Source organism: Hetaerina americana, unplaced genomic scaffold (genome assembly GCF_022747635.1).
Source record: "Hetaerina americana unplaced genomic scaffold, ioHetAmer1.1.p SCAF_7, whole genome shotgun sequence".
Lineage (NCBI taxonomy): Eukaryota > Metazoa > Arthropoda > Insecta > Odonata > Calopterygidae > Hetaerina > Hetaerina americana.
Window position 1 is genome coordinate 75,153,329 of NW_027287316.1, and position 18,148 is coordinate 75,171,476.

Below are 18,148 nucleotides of genomic sequence, written 5' to 3' on the forward strand. Positions count from 1 at the left end.
TTATATTGTACATACATGTCGTCATTACATGTACATTAATTCTCATCCTATACTTATTGCACTCACTTTTCATTGCCCTCAGCAGAGTTTACAACTCCTTGATGACTGAAAAACTAAAGCTTCATTAGTAGCAAACCTAATTGATATTATGGATTCCCCACTGACTTTCATTTCTATCTTCAGTTCTCCCCATACTTCTTTAACTTTTTCCTCCTCATGTAAGTTGAACAGCAGAGGTGATAATGGACAACCCTTCCTTATACTTCTCCCTCAAACTGCCCATCCGGACTCTTCATCCCCCACTCGCATCCTCCACGGCAGTCTGAGACATGCAGACATGCACAGGTACTGGATTATCACTCCAACCTATTCCCATTTTCTGCAATACATTCATTATGTCAACTCAATGCACTCTATAAAACACTTTCTCAAAGTCTACGAAATGTAAAAATACACCCTGATTGTGTTCTATATTCCTCTCGATTAGTGATTTCATTATTTCACTGGCATCACGCGTGCCTCTCCTCTTTCTTTCTGAACCCAAACCGATCATCCCATAAGTAATCATTTTCCCTGCTCTCCATCCTCTTTTTGATGTTCATAAGAACAACTTAGGCTGCGTGGGAAATCAAACTTATGGTTCTGAAGTCCTCACATATTGCACAAAAACTCTTCATCCCGGGTTTTCTTTAACTTTTAAGTAGTTCCACAGCAATGTTGTCCACCCACCAGCCGATATTTGATTTCAATTCCCTCAATCACACCCACCCTCTCTATCTCCCCATCGGTGACGACTGGTTCTAAGCTATCCTCGTTTACGCCATATTCTCTTTCTATGTCTAAGCTTGCTGGTCTAGTCTCTTTAACGTACAGTTATATACATTCCCTCTTCTTTATATTCCTTCCATATATCCTGAATCTTCTCTGATTCAACTAATGCGAGGGAAAATTTGGCAGTGTGAAAGATATAAAGATATGCGCTAAACTCGTCCCGGAGATCGGATTTGGACGGACGAATAAAAGCAGAATCGAGTGCCTGCCTGCGATGAGCTTCTGTTTCTGATATATATAGATTTTTAGAATATAGAGACACAAAGAAAGGACACTCACAATTTGTCATTTGACGTTTCGACAGCTCGGCTGTCGTCTTCAGAATTCTGAAACCAAACGAAACCAAACGATAAGCATTGAGGTGAACTTTTTTTTATTATAAATTTGGTGAAATTGTTAAAGATGTTAATCCATCTATCGTGATTGAAGCTGTCTTAATTGGTATGAAAAACATGGCTATGCTTGCAAGAATAATCAAATCGAGACAGTTAACTTTTTTCCCCTCCACAACTGCCCCTTTGGTTTCCTACTGAACAAAATTGGTTCTTCAATAATTTTTCCAGATAAATCACAACCTTACGTGCCCATAGAGAGACTCGATACCAAAAACCTCTAAGTAGGCGTTTTGCTCACTCAACCTAATTACGTACACTAATGTTTTCCCCTAATTTGTATCTTTATTTTGCAATATATTTTTTTAATTAGGAAAAATGAAAGATTAGGATTTAATATTTAGACCACATTATAGCCATATAACGTCCGTCAGTTTGTTAGTTGTCACTTTTTAAGCAAACAAAATAGGAAACGTAATAGCCAATTGAGAGATATTCCCTGCATTTGGTTTCTTGCCTTACTTCTAACATATCGCAGCTATCAATTCAAACACTGTTACTCCCGCACAGATAACAGCTTTTACGATTTAATAGTACTATAACCCTGTCCTTCCACACGACCACGACTTAATTTTCTTTTTCTGCTTCTCACGAACTGGGTCTGTCTGGACTTTGCATGATCAGTACATGCCAATTTACAAGACACAGTAGCTTGTTCACACAGAATCTTAAAATATTACTTCCTTAGCAGATCCCGTATACACCACATTGCCAGGACGGATTTTTGGTCAGAGGAACACCTAATTTTTAACACTATTACTTAACTCTATACCTCTGTTACTGATTATTATATTACATACGAGTATATATGCGACCTAAATTGATACCGCTGAGAATGATCGGCTGACCAATAACTAATGACTAGTAAAAATATTATCTGTACCGTATCTCCCAGCGTGAACATTGCAATTTACTCAAACCTACTGTGTCTTTGATCCTTTGACCTTGTTACTTATAATATGGCAACGACGATAGTCCTATACAGGTGCAACATCAGTACACAGCTTTCACTTAAAATGTTTACAAATTTGAAAGAACATTCGTGCAACGGAGAACAGAAGGGGCCCAAGTACTGAACTGTGAGAAACCAAAAGTAACGACTACATCCTGGGATGTAATGCTATTGAATTCTTAGATGGCAAGGAACGCGGTCTTCCATTATCTGTCATAATAAAACGAGATTTTGGGGTGGGGTTGGAGGAATTTCTAAAGCCAAATGAAACAGCAAGGGTTATCGTTTTCTCCTCAATTGCATAGAATAGGCAAGTCAGATAGGCATAAGAAGAGGATGATAACTATTAATAGTCATTGTTATTTTTTTTCTTCATTGCTGCCATAAGATATGACTTACAAGCTGTCACAAATTAGACCATTAACAGAAAATGTCTAAAAATGTAAAACAAAATGCAAAGTAACGCTGCTGAAGACATCTGCAGAAATTTTAATAAAATATCCTTTACACCAACAGAATAATATTTTGATGAATGAATTGAATCTAAAGGTCTCATTTCAATTTGATAGAAAAACTATTATATCCGTGAATGAAACTACACCCGAGAAAAAACGACGAATGGTTCTACAAAACGAGTACAAGGGAAAATAAAATGGAAGCCAGCTAAAAATTGGTTCCGTCAAGTGATTATAGAAAAGATTTTAGGGCGCTGATGGAAACGAAGGGAAATTATTTATGTTCCAGACAACTTGCTTACACACCGACGTCAATGGGCGGATATTTCCAAGTATTCCGAAGGTCAGAAGAGTTTATTTCATTGGAAAAAAATTCGCCTGTGGCTGAAGCGTGATGAATTAAAGAAAACGGAGGCTTCTCACTTTCACGGCGGCTTTTCCAACAACGGGAAGTGGTAATGATTTTATCTGCCAAGAGAAGAGAGAAAAACGTTTTCTGCTTGCTTGCTGTTTGACTCATCCAGAGGCGGTCGAGCGTCAAGCCACAATCGTAATTTCCCATTATCCGTAATATTTATGCGAGCATCCCGCACGCGTCGTTTCACAACCACAACATGCTGTTTGAATTCCCGAAATATAAAATAATCATTCATTTGACGTATGACTAGAAGTTTGTGAAAGAGAACGTTATTCTAGGATGGATTCCCAGAATTCGTTGCTAATTATACAGTATTTTTCTACGGGCATTATTGAGAGAAGGCAAGGAGGTCAGAAACGTTAGATAAAAGGTTCTTCGGGCAATGGAAATCAATTAGATTTACTAGACCATTTGTCAAAAATAGTTAGAAATCCGAAATTTGAATGTTCAATACAGGTCTACTCTTCCACGCAAGAGCTGAGCTACAGAATCTGTCCCAAAAATAAGTGGAATAAAGTCCGAGCCAAATAATTTATTTCAGATCAAAGTAATAATCACAAAAATTCTTCAAATGAGCGCACTTGTACATCGTCACACCGATGCCAGCGTTTTCGCCAGTCGCGGTATGATTCCTGGGAAGCGTCGACGGGAACCTCGTTCCGGTCCCTCGTCATGGTCTCTTTGACGTCATCCACCGTTCCAAAATGGCTGCCTTTTAAGCTCCTTTTTTATTTTTGGGGACAAAAAGAATGCCGAAGATGCCACATCGGAGCTCTAGAGTGGCTGGGGCAGCTTTGCCGCCTTGTGCTTGGCCAGATACCAGGGTTCACGAGGAAGGCGGGGTGGGACGGCTCGCGTTGTCCTGGTGCACCCTCCAGTTGTCATAAATATCCTTTCTGACGCGTTGTACTCTTTTCCGTAGCCTTTTCGAGGGTTTCCACGTAAAACTCACTGCTCAAAGTCTGTCCCTGAGGCAAAAACTCATTGTGTGTAACGCCTTTTGATTCGAAAATGACGATAGGTATAGCGATACTTATCTTTGGGACCGGCCATGTACTGGGGTCTCAATTAACAACGTACATTTTTTTGACTTTTGTCGAGTGAATGCGGTTAAATATATCAAAAAACTTTAATTCCACGCTCAACGACTACTTTTCGGCTATGATACCGGTATCTGAACGATTAACTTCGACCGAACATAAAATGTATTGACCCCATCAGAATGGAAAAAATGTTCACCTGAAGATGCCGCCTCACAAATAAAATGGGTTTGAGTAACAACATATTATTCCTGGATATAATAGAACTATTATGACGATATATTATAACTGGAATTACAAGGCGTGATTATTTAATCAGGAAGTAGTTAAATTAAGTCACGTTGGAAACCATTTCCTGTGGTCTTATGATAACCGCAGTTGATTGCCGAATTGAATCGCGTGCAGCGTAGAGGATGTAGATTTGTAAATCGTTATTATGATAAACTTAGTGGCGTATCCAAAATATGAGAGGCTGTGAATCACTCACGGAGCAAAGGTTAAATTACAGATTGAACATGCTCTTGCATAAATTGGAAGGAGGTCTCTTTAGCATTGATGTTGAAAATGCTTTATTACCCCATCTTACTACACTTGATGAGATCATGTCAATAAAGTTAGAGAGATTAAGTGTAGAACATATAGAGCTAAGATGCCATTTTTTCGACGAACGATAAGGGATCAGAATAACCTTGTCCAACCGCGGTAGGGTCATGTTCGGGTCAAAATTATTCTGGTGTGTATTCACCATCTGCCACACGCCACGCGGTGGCTTTCAGGGTACTAAAATAAATAAATAAAACATAGCAGTTAAAAATGCAAAGATATAATGCTATTCCTTACATAATATTTTCATTGGTTTCATGGAATGTTATTAAACTTTCGCTCTCTAACAATTGTTTTCCAATACATATCAATTTTTGTAAAAATAAAAATCAGTAAACTCTAATTATAATAACAAAATAATACTTCCTGGATTCAAAGTTTTATCAGTATCAATTAGGATTAAGTGAAAATAGAGTTTCGCAAAACTTCATATCAAGGTAGAATAAAACTTAATGAGTTATATTGGTAGAGTATACAGGGTTCGTCCGGAAAATAAGTGTACTGAGCTCAGGAAAAAAAATGTATTACACTTTTACATATCTTAAGCTAATATTCCTCAAAATAGGACCCTTGTGAGTCGATACACTTGTTCCAGCGGCGTTCCCATTCCTGGAACGCTGCCGCGAAGGCATCATCGGGAACCTCTCGAAGACACGTCGTCACGGCCTCTTTGACGGCGTCCAAAGTCCCGTATCGCGTTCCTTTCAAACTCCTCTTTATCTTCGGGAACAGAAAGAAGTCCGGTGGTGCCAAGTCCGGGCTGTAGGGCGGGTGCGGCAGCGTTGCCACGCCGTGCTTGGCCAAGACGTCCGACACGACAAGCGCGGTGTGAGACGGCGCATTGTCGTGATGCATCCGCCAGATGTTTTTCATCGCTGGCCGGACGCGGGCGACTCGTTTTCGAAGCCTGTCGAGTACATTACACTGCTCTGCTATCATCCGAACACTAAGACGACGATCAGAGTTCAGTACATCGCGAACTTTTCGCACATTTTCGTCGGTGAGTGTCGTTGATGGGCGTCCAGGCCGTGGTTCGTCGTCGACCTCTTCTCTGCCCTCCACGAACATCTTGTGCCACCGAAAGATCATGTTTCTGGACATGACTGACTCCCCGTAAGCCTGGTTAATCATACCAACAGTTTCGGTAGACGATTTCCCAAGTTTTACCGCAAATTTGATGGAATAACGCTGCTCCAAAAACTTCGGCATCGCGTTCCGTGACGTGGGTCGAGCGTGGAGGTTCGCGTGAACAGAGCTCCTCACTACACCACAGCTCAGAGCCGACTGCCTTTTTCAGCGTCGCTTGCCAACATACCCCCCTCCAATCGCAGCCCGTCAGAGCGGTGCTGGGCGCACCTGGAGTGGCGGGAAAAAATCAGTACACTTATTTTCCGGACGAACCCTGTATACCGGAATCCCCAAAGTATTGATGAGGGGAGGAAAACCGTTGGGTTGGTAGATGCACGGTCGAGGGAAGGTTGGGGTTATTCCGAGAGAGGGTAGAAGTAATCTTAATTAGGGCATTAGTATTGGGGAAGTTATTCAAAGTTTGTTCAAAATGATTTGACTTTCTTTGACTTCTTCCGAGTCATAATAGAAATTTCTTCAATCATCCTCATCTGTTAATCTTAATCTTTAAAAAAACTCCGCCCTTTACCCTTATTTAACCTGAAGGTAACCGAGCAAATGCCGAAGTACGGTATATTATTAAAATTACCATGTAGATAGGTTTTGGACGAACATAAACTTAACACCCCTCAATTTATTAGTTTCGCCAAAAGGCAACCTGATCCCACACAACAATAAACCCTTCATCAAAAAACAACAAAAATAATAGTGGGAAAATACAATGTCTATTTCCATTTAGTATGGATTGGAGTCAGCTACAGTATCTTAATTCAATGAGACTTAAATTGATCAAAAATATTGGCCGATAAAACTGGTCGATTTATCTCCACGGAAATAGATATACTAAGACCCTCTTTTCTTTCTGAAACTCGCTTTCCGCGGACTGCTTAACTCGTTTTTATTTTTGGAGATGCCGACATGTAAGTTAAAGTTTGACCTTTTTCGGGGGAGGCAGTGACGGAATATACGACAGAAGTGTGGATATTAAAGCCAGATGTTCATCCACTCCAGCTTTTAAAACCGAGTTGCAACCGCCATAAAAATCAAAAATGGTCAAAAATGTGGCAAAAGAGTAAACTGTTTGACTTTTGACGCTATAAATCAAAACGGAGGGAAATAAATTAAAAGTTCAAATAAGGAGTGAGGCCGGAAGTAAGCGCACAGATTTGAAAGTGTTGCACGTGACGGCCAATCGACAGGTCCCAGAGCGATAGCCCTAATCGGTCCACTGGACACCCTACTCACTGGATACACTGTCATCGTAGTATATTTAACTATACGGCTACCTGATGGTGGCTCAAAGATGGTAGGGACATCCCAGCCCCTAAGGTTTAATTTAAGGTACAAAAGGCTTAGCTCGTGTTATTCCAACATGCGAATGCTACCAAAGTTTCTTTGATCAATGTAATTTTTCTTTCTATGTCTCGACTACTATGACTATTTTCATCCAAAACACTTCGGAGATTTGTAAACTCTTCCACATGATCAATTTTTCCCCTTCCAAAGAAACTGCGGGAGATGCCGCAACAGTAACTTTTAACGGAGTCATCCGCTAATGTGCATTTCAATGCAACAATTTCAGAGTGTAAAAATTATTCACCTTGACCGGGATTCGAACCCAGATCCCTGTCAAGGCGAATGATTTTCACACCTGAAATTGTTGCATTGAAAGCTTTCCCCTCATATTTTAAGTTTAAAGTTCCTCTTTCTCAAAAACCTCATAAATTTAGTTGTTTTTACATTTAATATCATCCCATATCTATACAATGATTTTCTGATGCGACACCTGTATTTTTTTGCTGATTGGCCAGCTAAAGCCTGTTGATTCGCAACCCTAACCAATTTTATCAATTCCTCTCCCTGCATCATTCATATCTGTAGTTAGTTCTTCTAAGACCAATAACTTCCGAAATTCAAAGAGCAAGGTTGGACGAAAAATTTTCCCTCCTGTGTCGCATGAGATTTTATTCTTTGGGGTGAAGAATGGATGCACTTCCGGACGAGGGTGACGGAGATGCATCCGGTATATTCGGCAATGGATCCTGGACCCCCTGGTTATCACCCAGGACTCTACCCGTCTAATCTATACGCATAAATGAACGATCAATACCAGGAAATATTTAGAATATATATATCTTCCGATTATCACAAATGAAAACCCCGTATCGACACCTTTATTGATGTAATGCAGACAACCGAACAAAAATCCACGAATCCAGAGTCAACTGTGAGTATATAGGGCACATACCTTATCAGCATGAGGGTATGGGTCGAAGTCATGAGGCCAATGCCATTGGTGAAGGCGTTCAGCTGGCAGAGTCCTTGCCCGAAGGACCAGTCGCCTTGAATGAGGGTGACCACGGAGAAGGGCATGTCCAGCACACCCACCAAAATATCCGCCAGAGCCAGGTTCGCCAGGAAGAGGTTGGTTCGGGTCCTCATGCCGTGGTGGCGCCCTGTAAAATTCCATGCTGGTCTGACACAGGGGTACATATTTACAAGCAAGATTACACGTACTCCATTGAAATTATCTCGTTGCTATTTGTATTTCCACCACCTGTTCCCAGAGGACTGGTTTGTGAACGTAACTGGCGAAACGTCGTGAATTCAAAGTTACCTTCACGATGAAGCCCAAGAGCATGCAAACTTCATTATAAGGGATTAACTTATTTCGGAACACCTTACTTCCATATGGACTTACATATTGTAAGGATGACGAGGATGTTGCCGAAGACGGTCACCAGCATTGCCACAATCAGGATGAAGGCCATTGGCGCCACGAAGCCCCAGCCATAGTCATGGAATTTGGATCTGAAAATGAAAGGAGATTTTCATTAAATAAGTTTATCATGGCGACGTAAATTTAAATAATACTTGGTGTGTTTTGAAACTGGAGGCCGGACTGGTTCCTTTCGTACAGAGATGAATTTCTTTTCTCTCTCTCTACATAAAATATATATAAATATATATATAAATATATATATATATATATATATATATATATATATATATATATATATATTTATATATACACATAGAATGTAAACGGAGCAGCGAGATAGCGTCAGGTTTGACCACTGAAAATTCGGCATAGGTATTTGTGTGTGTTTCTCAGTGTTTTTGTTTACTAGCGCTATCTCGCTTCTCTGTTTACATTATTATTCACATCCGTGAGACTTTCCTTCAAGATTTATAAATATAGACGCACTCAGGAGAGCAATATAACATTCGGACGGTACAATAGAATACAAAAATAAAATAGATAACAAGTAAAAGGACACTCACATTTTAGAAAATTTGAGCTTTTGGCCTTCTCAGAGGCCTTATTCAGGAAAGGCTGGACGGTCTCGGACGGGAAATACGGAGCCGGGGGGGAGGGGGGGGGGAAGAGAGCCGTAGGGTATGCTGGGATTAGGAATTAAAGATGGCGGTTAACGGTAAGAATTTTTAAAAGATCGGAAAGCTAGTATATATTCGGATGTGGCAACCATTAGCGCCACATCCCTTTCCCACTCGGAAGGTCTACCACTCCCACCGCCCTATGCCACACATACTCTGCACTGAATTTCTCCTTAGCTTTTGCGAATTCATCCTCACTCGTAATTCCTTCTCCTTTAAAAATATATTCTACTTGCAGATCAAGGGTTGTTCCATGGGCCTCTTTCTTGGCCTCGCAGAGAAAACATTTCTAATAAAAAAATCCCTGAAACCTCTATTGTGGCTCAGATATATCGATGATATTTTCCTTCTCTGGACACATGGTACCGATTCCCTAAAAACATTCATTTCCGACCTCAATGCTTCGTCCTCTATCTCCTTCGATTCTCCCGTTTCCTCCTCCCAAACCACATTACTAGATGTAAACGTATCATTGATAGATAAAAAAATTCCACGCTTCTGTACATATGAAGGGTGCGTTTTGAAAGTAATGCAATTTAATTTCCCGCGACGCCTATTGGTCTGAGCAGAATCGAACTACTTGAAGTAGGTGGGGGGGATGCTAAGCTTTTCTGCAAAACCAATTACAGTGCTCTCCAAGCTGTGGAAGCGGCAGAACGTCCAGTTATGGTAAACCTCTGCGCGCCGACCGTGTCACGAAAATAATGGAATCGACGATGGAGCAACGTTACGCGATAAAGTTTTGCATTAAACCAAAAAAATCTATTGAACAGACCAAAAAAATGATTCGCGAGACTCTGCTATGTCATACCCACAAGTTTCGAGGTGGTTAAAGGCCTTTAAGAAGGGCCGGGAAGAGGTCCCCGACGAACAACGCTCTGGGCGGCCGTCAACCAGCAAAACCGACGACAATGTGGCTCCAGTTCGACGATTATTGGACTCTGACCGTCGATTGAGTATCAAGATGGTAGCCAATGAACTGAACTTGTCGTCTACTATTGTGGTTCGCATTTTTACTGAAGATTTAGCGATGAGGAAAGTGTGCGCCAAGCTCGTGTCCAAGATGTTGTCAGACGACCAAAAGACCAACCGAGCGGAAATTTCAAGGGAACTTTTGCAACGTATTAAAAATGAACCTGATTATTTGAACAACGTCATCACTGGTGATAAAACCTGGGTTTTTGAATACGACCCAGAAACAAAACGCCGAATCTCTGAGTGGCGCACCGACCAGTCCCCCAATCCCAAAAAGGCAAGAATGAGCAAATCAAAAGTGAAAACAATGCTCATTGTCTTTTTCGACAGTATAGGAGTGGTCCATAAGGAATTTGTTCCTCAAGGATAGACAGTTAACGCTGCCAACTACGTGGATGTGCTGGAAAGACTCCGAAAAAGGGTCATCAGGACGAGAAAAGGTATCTCCGCTCCCTGGCAACTCCATCACGACAACGCGCCTTGCCACAATTCACTACGAGTCCGCGGGTTCCTGGCCAAGCACCAGGTGCCAACGCTGCCCCACCCTCCCTGGCGGGGTGGGGCAGCGTTGGTGTCCTGACGTCACCTCAGCAGACTTTTTTTTTGTTGCCTCGGATGAAGGCAGCCTTGAAAGGAACCCGTTTTTCGTCCATAGAAAGATCCAATCATCCGTGACGAATACCTTGCGAGAGGTCCCCGAATACGCCTTCGAGGACCCGTACCAGTTATGGTAGAGTCGCTGGAAAAAAGGGGTAGATTCCCAAGGAGAGTACTTTGAAGAAATTTAAGTGTTTGTGCAAATCTGTTCCATAAATTACTTTAAAAAATAATTGTATTTCTTTCGGAACGCACCAAAAAGCAACAATACTTACATTATTACAGTTGCTACCGATGCCTTCCTGGACGTAGCCCAACATTTCTTGTGAAATTTCCAACCGCGACAGTGTTTGTTCCTCGCTCAAGACTTTCGGCACCAGATTCGCGCACACTTTACTCATCGCAAGATCCTCTGTTACAATGGTGTGGAAGATTCTGACTGAAAGGCCGGTCTCCTCACTGTTTAGGGCGATGGTTAAACGCCTGTCAGAGCCCAAAACGTTTTTGACGTTTTTCATTGGCTACCCGAGCATCGGTTCGAGCGGTCGCCGGGCGTCCGACGAGATCCCGGCCATCCTTAAACATTTTGTGCCACTCAAAAACTCTTGTGCGGCTTAAGGCATCATCCCCATCAAGGCTGTTTAATGACTTCAAGGGTCTCCGACGCGGATTTCCCGAGTTTAACGCAAAACTTCACAGTGAAACGTCGCTCGACGGTGTGCTCCATGTTGGTGCGGCGACACCACAAACAATCACACGTCACAAAAATTCATCTCCTGTCTCAACGCATGCCCGGAGGCGACTGAACTAAAGTGTGCCTGAGTGTTGGGGAACCTCTCTACCGAGCCGACCGGTCGGACCCCTATCCACCGCTACGTTGAGGCTACAGCGAACCAGTCACGATATTTATTCTACGGATCCTGTATATGTATATATATATATATATATATATATATATATATATATATATACACATATATATATATGTATATATATATATATATGTATATATATATATATATATGTGTATATATATATATATGTATATGTGTATATGCATGCATGTACAGGTGTATAATTATATATATATATATATATATATATATATATATATACATTATACATACAGGGAAGAGGATAGGGATGTTGGACGGGATGAAGGGAGGAAGAAAGTACTCAGAGATGAAGAGGGACCTGATATAGAGTAGGATGATGGATTTTGTGTGTTGTTAGGAGTAATAAAGTGTTTGTTTGGTAGTTGTGTCCATCCAAAAACCAACGTTAACCGGTAGATTTCCTAAAAAAAATACATACAGGATCCGTACACACACACACACACACACACACACACACACACACACACACACACACACACATATATATATATATATATATATATATATATATATATATATATATATATATATATATACACGAGTGTATATATATATATATATATGTACGGATCCTGTATATATATACACATATATATGTACGGATCCTGTATATATATATACCGACCTTTGTATATATATATATATATATATATATATATATACAAAGGTCGGTTTGGTAGGTGATGGTAAGTGCACCCAGTACTAAGCCCGACGGCGAGTGAAATTCACACATCAGGGTAGGGGGGCCAGTCCCTTTCCCTGTGCCGGTTATGGTTTCCCAGGAAGATCTGGTTCCCGAAAAATCACATAGCTCGGGTGGAGCTGCAGGTGCCCAGAGTGCTTTGGCCGGGAATCGATATATATATATATATATACATATATATATATATATATATATATAAATATTTATATGTGTGTTTGTGTGAAATGAAACGCTCTTCGGCGACGCAAAAATAAAAAAAACACAGATGTAGATTTTTTAAACGTATTATTTTACTCGAGAGGTTCCACCACGTTTGCTATTTATGAAATAAAAAGACAAAATTGGTGATCTGCTGCTCCTAGGATGGTAATGAATTCACTTCCCATTGCCATCCATATCTCACTTCCGTAGCCTCAAAAATTATCATTACCGCACCTGTAGCGCGATCAGTATTGCTGTACCGACCACTTCCCCACATGCGCTCATTAAGAAGGAGAGCAGCTGACTGACATCGTCACCATCATCACAAAGCCGCGCTACCATCATGGGCTTTCTTTGAATTTGGAGGCCATCCTACCCGATGGTGTCTTCGTCCTCCTCGGAGTACCGTCGCTAATTGTCCACGAATGCTAATTCGTTCATTAAACTATCTTTATTCGCAGCTAAGATCTATATCCAGAGGTTGACTCACCAGCTGCAATCCCGATGGGCGCACTCGATGGCTTGAAGCTCAGTCACGAGAACAAAAAATAACAAGCGACTGATAGATCTCCTCAAGATGATTCATTTAAACTTTGACCGTAGTTCACTTTTTAAAGACCATTTTATAGTTACGGTTTTTACTTCTCTAATTTATTTACGTTTCCATTTAAAGTAGCCGTAATTAATACCCTCTTCTATTTAAATACCTCCTTTGCTAATATCATTTTTGACAATTAATATTAAATAAATAATTACTGAATGAATACAAAATAAGGCATGAGTACCTATATGAACATAAGTGAGCAAAGTTTATTGTTTTTATCACCAGTTGGAAACATAATAACACAATATTATCTTGAGCAAGAAAGCTATACGTTGCCACTCATAAAAAAAGCTGCACTTCAGCTACCGTCATTGTAAGTATATAATGTATAGTAAATAATAACTAATTTATTGCAAAAAAAATAAACCTGTCACTTATCCAGAGCTAAATATAGTTTGAAATGGAATGTAAAAGGTATAAAATAATGTCAACACATATTTAGCTATCAATTATATCAGGAAGTTATTATTTATTGCACGAATACCATAAAATTACTAGTAATAGGATAAGCATCCACAAACCGAGGGCGAAACGTTAAATTGGAATACCATAAGTATTTACACCCTATAAACAAGATGTGCCGATCAATGAAGTAAAAAAATATGTATATTTTCACCCAATGTTTTATTAGGTAACTAGTAAAAAAATAATTATTAATTACCAAATAAAAAATTTGATGGAAAGATTCATTGTTTTTTTTTTACTTCAGTGATAATAGATTTCCACAAAAGAATGAAAACATCGAATTTTTAAGACGTCGATTTCATTACGGGAAAAGATTAGGATTAGCGCTTACTCTTCTGTGCTGGTTGTGTCATTGCATTTGTTCCTGAGGGCGGGGACGACCAGCCCCGGGGGTAGAGTGGACGACAGGGGACTCTGATTGACGGCGGTGGTCCAGGCCTCCGAGATCATGGCAGGTCGCTTGGCCCGTGCCCCACGCCTCTCTCTCTCTTTCTTCCTTCTCGGTCTTCTCCTCTTCCTGCGTTCTCACCCACGGGAGTTGTCGGAGGGGCCACGAGTCACCCCCGGGCCGTCTCCGGGGAATTTGTCAGCTCTCCCATGCCGACGGGCGACGCCCCCTTCCCGTCACCGCTTTCTGCAAGAGAGACGGAGGGAGAGAAATGAAAGAATTGACTTCATTCTTGGGAGCACGATGGTCATCAAGGAAGTACTCGGATCGCGTTTAGTCATTTCTTAAAATTAAAACCCATCTAATCAGGGTTACCTGTGTGAGTTAAGTAAATAATGATTATTATTATGGATAATATTTTGGATAAGTATTGTTGGGACGTTAACCTGTTTGTGGAGAATACATTTAAAAACATAAGTATGGGGTGAAGAAGCTGGGTTTTCAGGATAAAAAGTAGAGATCAGAGCTTTATAAAACCCAAAAGCATGAATCACAGTATTCAATAACCAAAGAAGTGAACCCGAAGGTTAGACTGGTAGGTAAAGGGTAGGACTCACCCAACACTAACCCACTAATGCCATTTTTTGTGTTGGTCCCACGAAGTTTTCCTTTCGTTGTGTAAAGTTAACAGCTTCTGTTTTTTTCAGTACGTTCAAGTAGTGGCAAAACCAAGATAAAAACATGAGACCTTGACGTCAGCGTCCTAGAGCTCTACGGTATAGTCTAACACGAGTTATCAAAGCTAAAACACTTTTGGAAGAGGTTTTTGGAGTGGGCGTTCTCATTAGGTTCGCCATGGAAAAAATCTAATCTCCATTGATGTGAGAAACGAACTAATTTGTGGGATGATGCAATCACGAATCATCCCACGAAGTTTCCCGCCCGCGTGTTGCTGCATTGCATGAAATCTGATTACTTCGTTCACTCTTTCGATCTTGATAATTTTGAACTCAGTAATTGGAGCATCATATGAAACTTGAAATGTCCAATTTTTATTATTGTTTTGGTGAAATCGGTCTCAAGGCAGGAGCTTTCAAAATAATTAGTAATGAAGTGCTGCCAGCAATACTTAAATTCAGAAAACCGTAAATAAAAAGAGAAGGGACAAATTCTGGGAAAAAATAGCGGAGCAGAAAGATATTTTCAAAGTAATAAGTGTAAATATATTGTTTCCGTGGTGTAGTGGTTATCACATCCGCCTAACACGCGGAAGGTCCCCGGTTCGATCCCGGGCGGAAACAGTTTTTTTGCCGACCCCGGTGGCGGCGGGGTAACGTCCTCGTCCGCCATTCCAAGGGTCGCGGGTTCGATTCCCGCCTGGGTGAGTTTCCCTCCATCGAGGGTTTGGGTGTTTGACCATTGTTAAAAGTTCGATGTAAAGGCCAAAATGTGCTGTTTTCGGACTAATACTGAATAAATAAATAAATAAAATAAATAAATATGTTTTAAAACGGCCGTGCAGTTGACATTAGCAAGATTCTATTGCTTACTCTGGGATTCTTCAAGCAATTAAAGTATATAAAGTGAATAATATCTCACTTAAATTTACGGATAATTTGTGCTTTCATAATGGTATGACGGCTTACAGCACATATTTTGAGCAGCAAACGAACCTTGTACCGAAACAAAATATTTCTTTGTGATTCGGAATTTTTTCTGAAAAACGTTTTTGTACTTGAAACTATATGGAACCTTGGACAAATTCTAAGAAACTGCGGGAGATGCCTTAGCAGTAACTTTTTACGGAGTCATCCGCTAATATGCATTTAAATGCTACAATTTCAGTGCGTAAAAATCATTTACCTTGACTGGGATTCGTACCCGGATCCCTCGATGTCCGGCCAAGTGCTTTAGCCAGTTAAGCTATCGAGGCGTCCTCTTAAACTCTGCGACTATTTGGCACGACTACGAATGCCTGTGACATTGTATTTACGGTATTTCGTCACGACATCTTTTTCCTTTAAAGCCCCTAAAATTTCAAAATTTATGAGGGCGCCTCGATAGCTTAAATGGCGAAAGCACTCGGCCGAACACCGAGGGATCCGGGTTCGAATCCTGGTCAAGGTAAATGATTTTTTACCATCTCAAACTGTTATATTGATTGGACCCTTTAATCAGAAGGAACATAATTTTAGCAGTAAATATTAACAGCGACCAAAATCCTTTCTCGTTAAACGCAGAACGTTCTTTTAAATTAAAAAATGCATTAGATATATTTCTCAGTGCTTTCATAGCTGAATATATTTAAATTAATGAGTTTGTCTAGAATTTTAAAGGGTCATTGACATGGGGCGGTGGCTAAAGTACTGGCTGCCCACCCCGAGGATCCAGGTTCGAATCTCGGTGGTGGCAGGATACATTTCAGGGGTATCGCGATACCTACTTTGGGTGTCGTGTGGAGAGTATTTCAAGAGGAGTTTCTCCCCACATTTCCTCCATTTCATTAACATCCTGCCCCTTCCAAATTACCCTACCCTACCCCTAATGGCGCAAATGACCTCAGATGTCGGAAGCCCCAACTAATAACTGCTACTGCAAAAATTTCAAATAATTGAGTTTACTTATTACAACACCCATTTGGACTGCGTTAAATAATCCCGAAACAAAGTACAAATTCAACCATATGCTGTACGAAATGCTATAAATATTGTACTGCATCCTGAGGTGCAATTGTTCGTCAGTTGATAGTATATTTGTTTGAATGCGTATAAGTTGAAAGGATTTTTGCATGAATGTATACGCCACAGTGGGTATAGGTTTGCACATGTGTTGATTTTGCCTGTGGTTTTGTTCCCTTTTACAGGTGGTGACCTAACACCCCCCGCCACACGCCCTTGCGGCGGCTTGCGGGCTATTGTGTAGATGTAGATGTACGAAACAGTGATTGCCAATGTCCCTCCATTTCTATTGTTTTTCGCTTGCTCATATAAATATTATACATCCATATTCCTTCAGCTGGTCACATAAATGACGCGCCTCACAGGACTTACACTTAACGGCCGTCAGAACCATTTCCTTGGCTTAAATCCCGTGCCGTGACGTCAGGCGCGGGTGACCCAATATATGACGCCGAGGCTTTTACCCCACGCGCTTCCCGTTATCGCAATGGCCGTTCTGTGGTCGGATGCGCATGAAAGGGTACGCTAAATTGGAAGACCTCTCCCTCTCTCTCTTTCAGCCATCCATGCCTTCATTGCTTTATCTTATAACGATCCTCTTCCTTTCACTCACTGTTTGCTTCGTAAAATCCCCCCGGAATTACCCAGTGCGCGATTATCAACCTTCTTGCGCGTTAACCTGACTTTCCCATGCACGTACACGTGCGTTCAAAAAGTAACGGGAATTTTGTAATTTCGCAGAGTGCACAGTGCACCATGAGTTATTGCAACAATTTCAAAGGATCTATAAATGGTACTAATGACAAGTCCAACGCTATTGGCATGAAGTAAATACGAAACATAAACGCCCGTATTTATCGGGTAACAATTCATGGTTAATGCACCACCACGATATAATGCAGCTGTTCACACTGCTCACTACTTGTTGGCGTGAATTTTCGGTCAAAAACAGCACTGTAGTAATGATGGGCCAGCCTCCATATTCTCAAGACATGTCCCCGTGCGACTTCTGTTTTCAAAAATTAAGACAAACGGCCAAAGGGCTGTTGTTTTACAAGCATATATGAGATTTAAAACGCATCGCTGAGAGAGCTCAAAGCTAAACTGAAAGATTGGGTTCCAGAAGTGTTTCGAGAATCGGAAAAATCGCTGGTATAAGTGTTACAATATCTAATGGGGACTACTTTGAAGGAGATTACATTTATATAGACGAATAAATAAAATTTTTCCAAATCACTCAAGTTCAATACCTCGTAAGTGTAATCATAAGCTCTGCTTTGTAGAATTAGGTCATATTATTAGAATTCGTATTCACATTTTTTGTGGAATTAGATCATATTAGATCTTTCGATGCGATTCAGGAAGGTCCTTAAGGGTACGCGTGCAAGCTTCTTTGACGGAACTTACGGTCCCATGGTGGTGT

General features: G+C 40.8%; 1 protein-coding gene and 1 non-coding gene across 2 annotated transcripts in view; one reads left to right on the top strand and one right to left on the bottom strand.

Moving 5' to 3' along the window:
* LOC139696449 (beta-2 adrenergic receptor-like) overlaps positions 1-18,148 on the bottom strand; it is a 182,013-nt gene that overhangs the window by 37,811 nt on the left and 126,054 nt on the right. Inside the window, exons 2-4 of the mRNA XM_071595221.1 lie at positions 13,991-14,293; positions 8,521-8,630; positions 8,068-8,275 (exon numbers count right to left, since the gene is read on the bottom strand). Coding sequence (XP_071451322.1) covers positions 8,068-8,275; positions 8,521-8,630; positions 13,991-14,109 — 437 coding nt within the window. The 5' untranslated portion in view covers positions 14,110-14,293. The remainder of the gene's footprint in view (positions 1-8,067; positions 8,276-8,520; positions 8,631-13,990; positions 14,294-18,148) is intronic.
* Positions 15,276-15,348, top strand: TRNAV-AAC (transfer RNA valine (anticodon AAC)). Its single transcript has one exon. It is a non-coding gene; the product is annotated as a tRNA-Val (tRNA).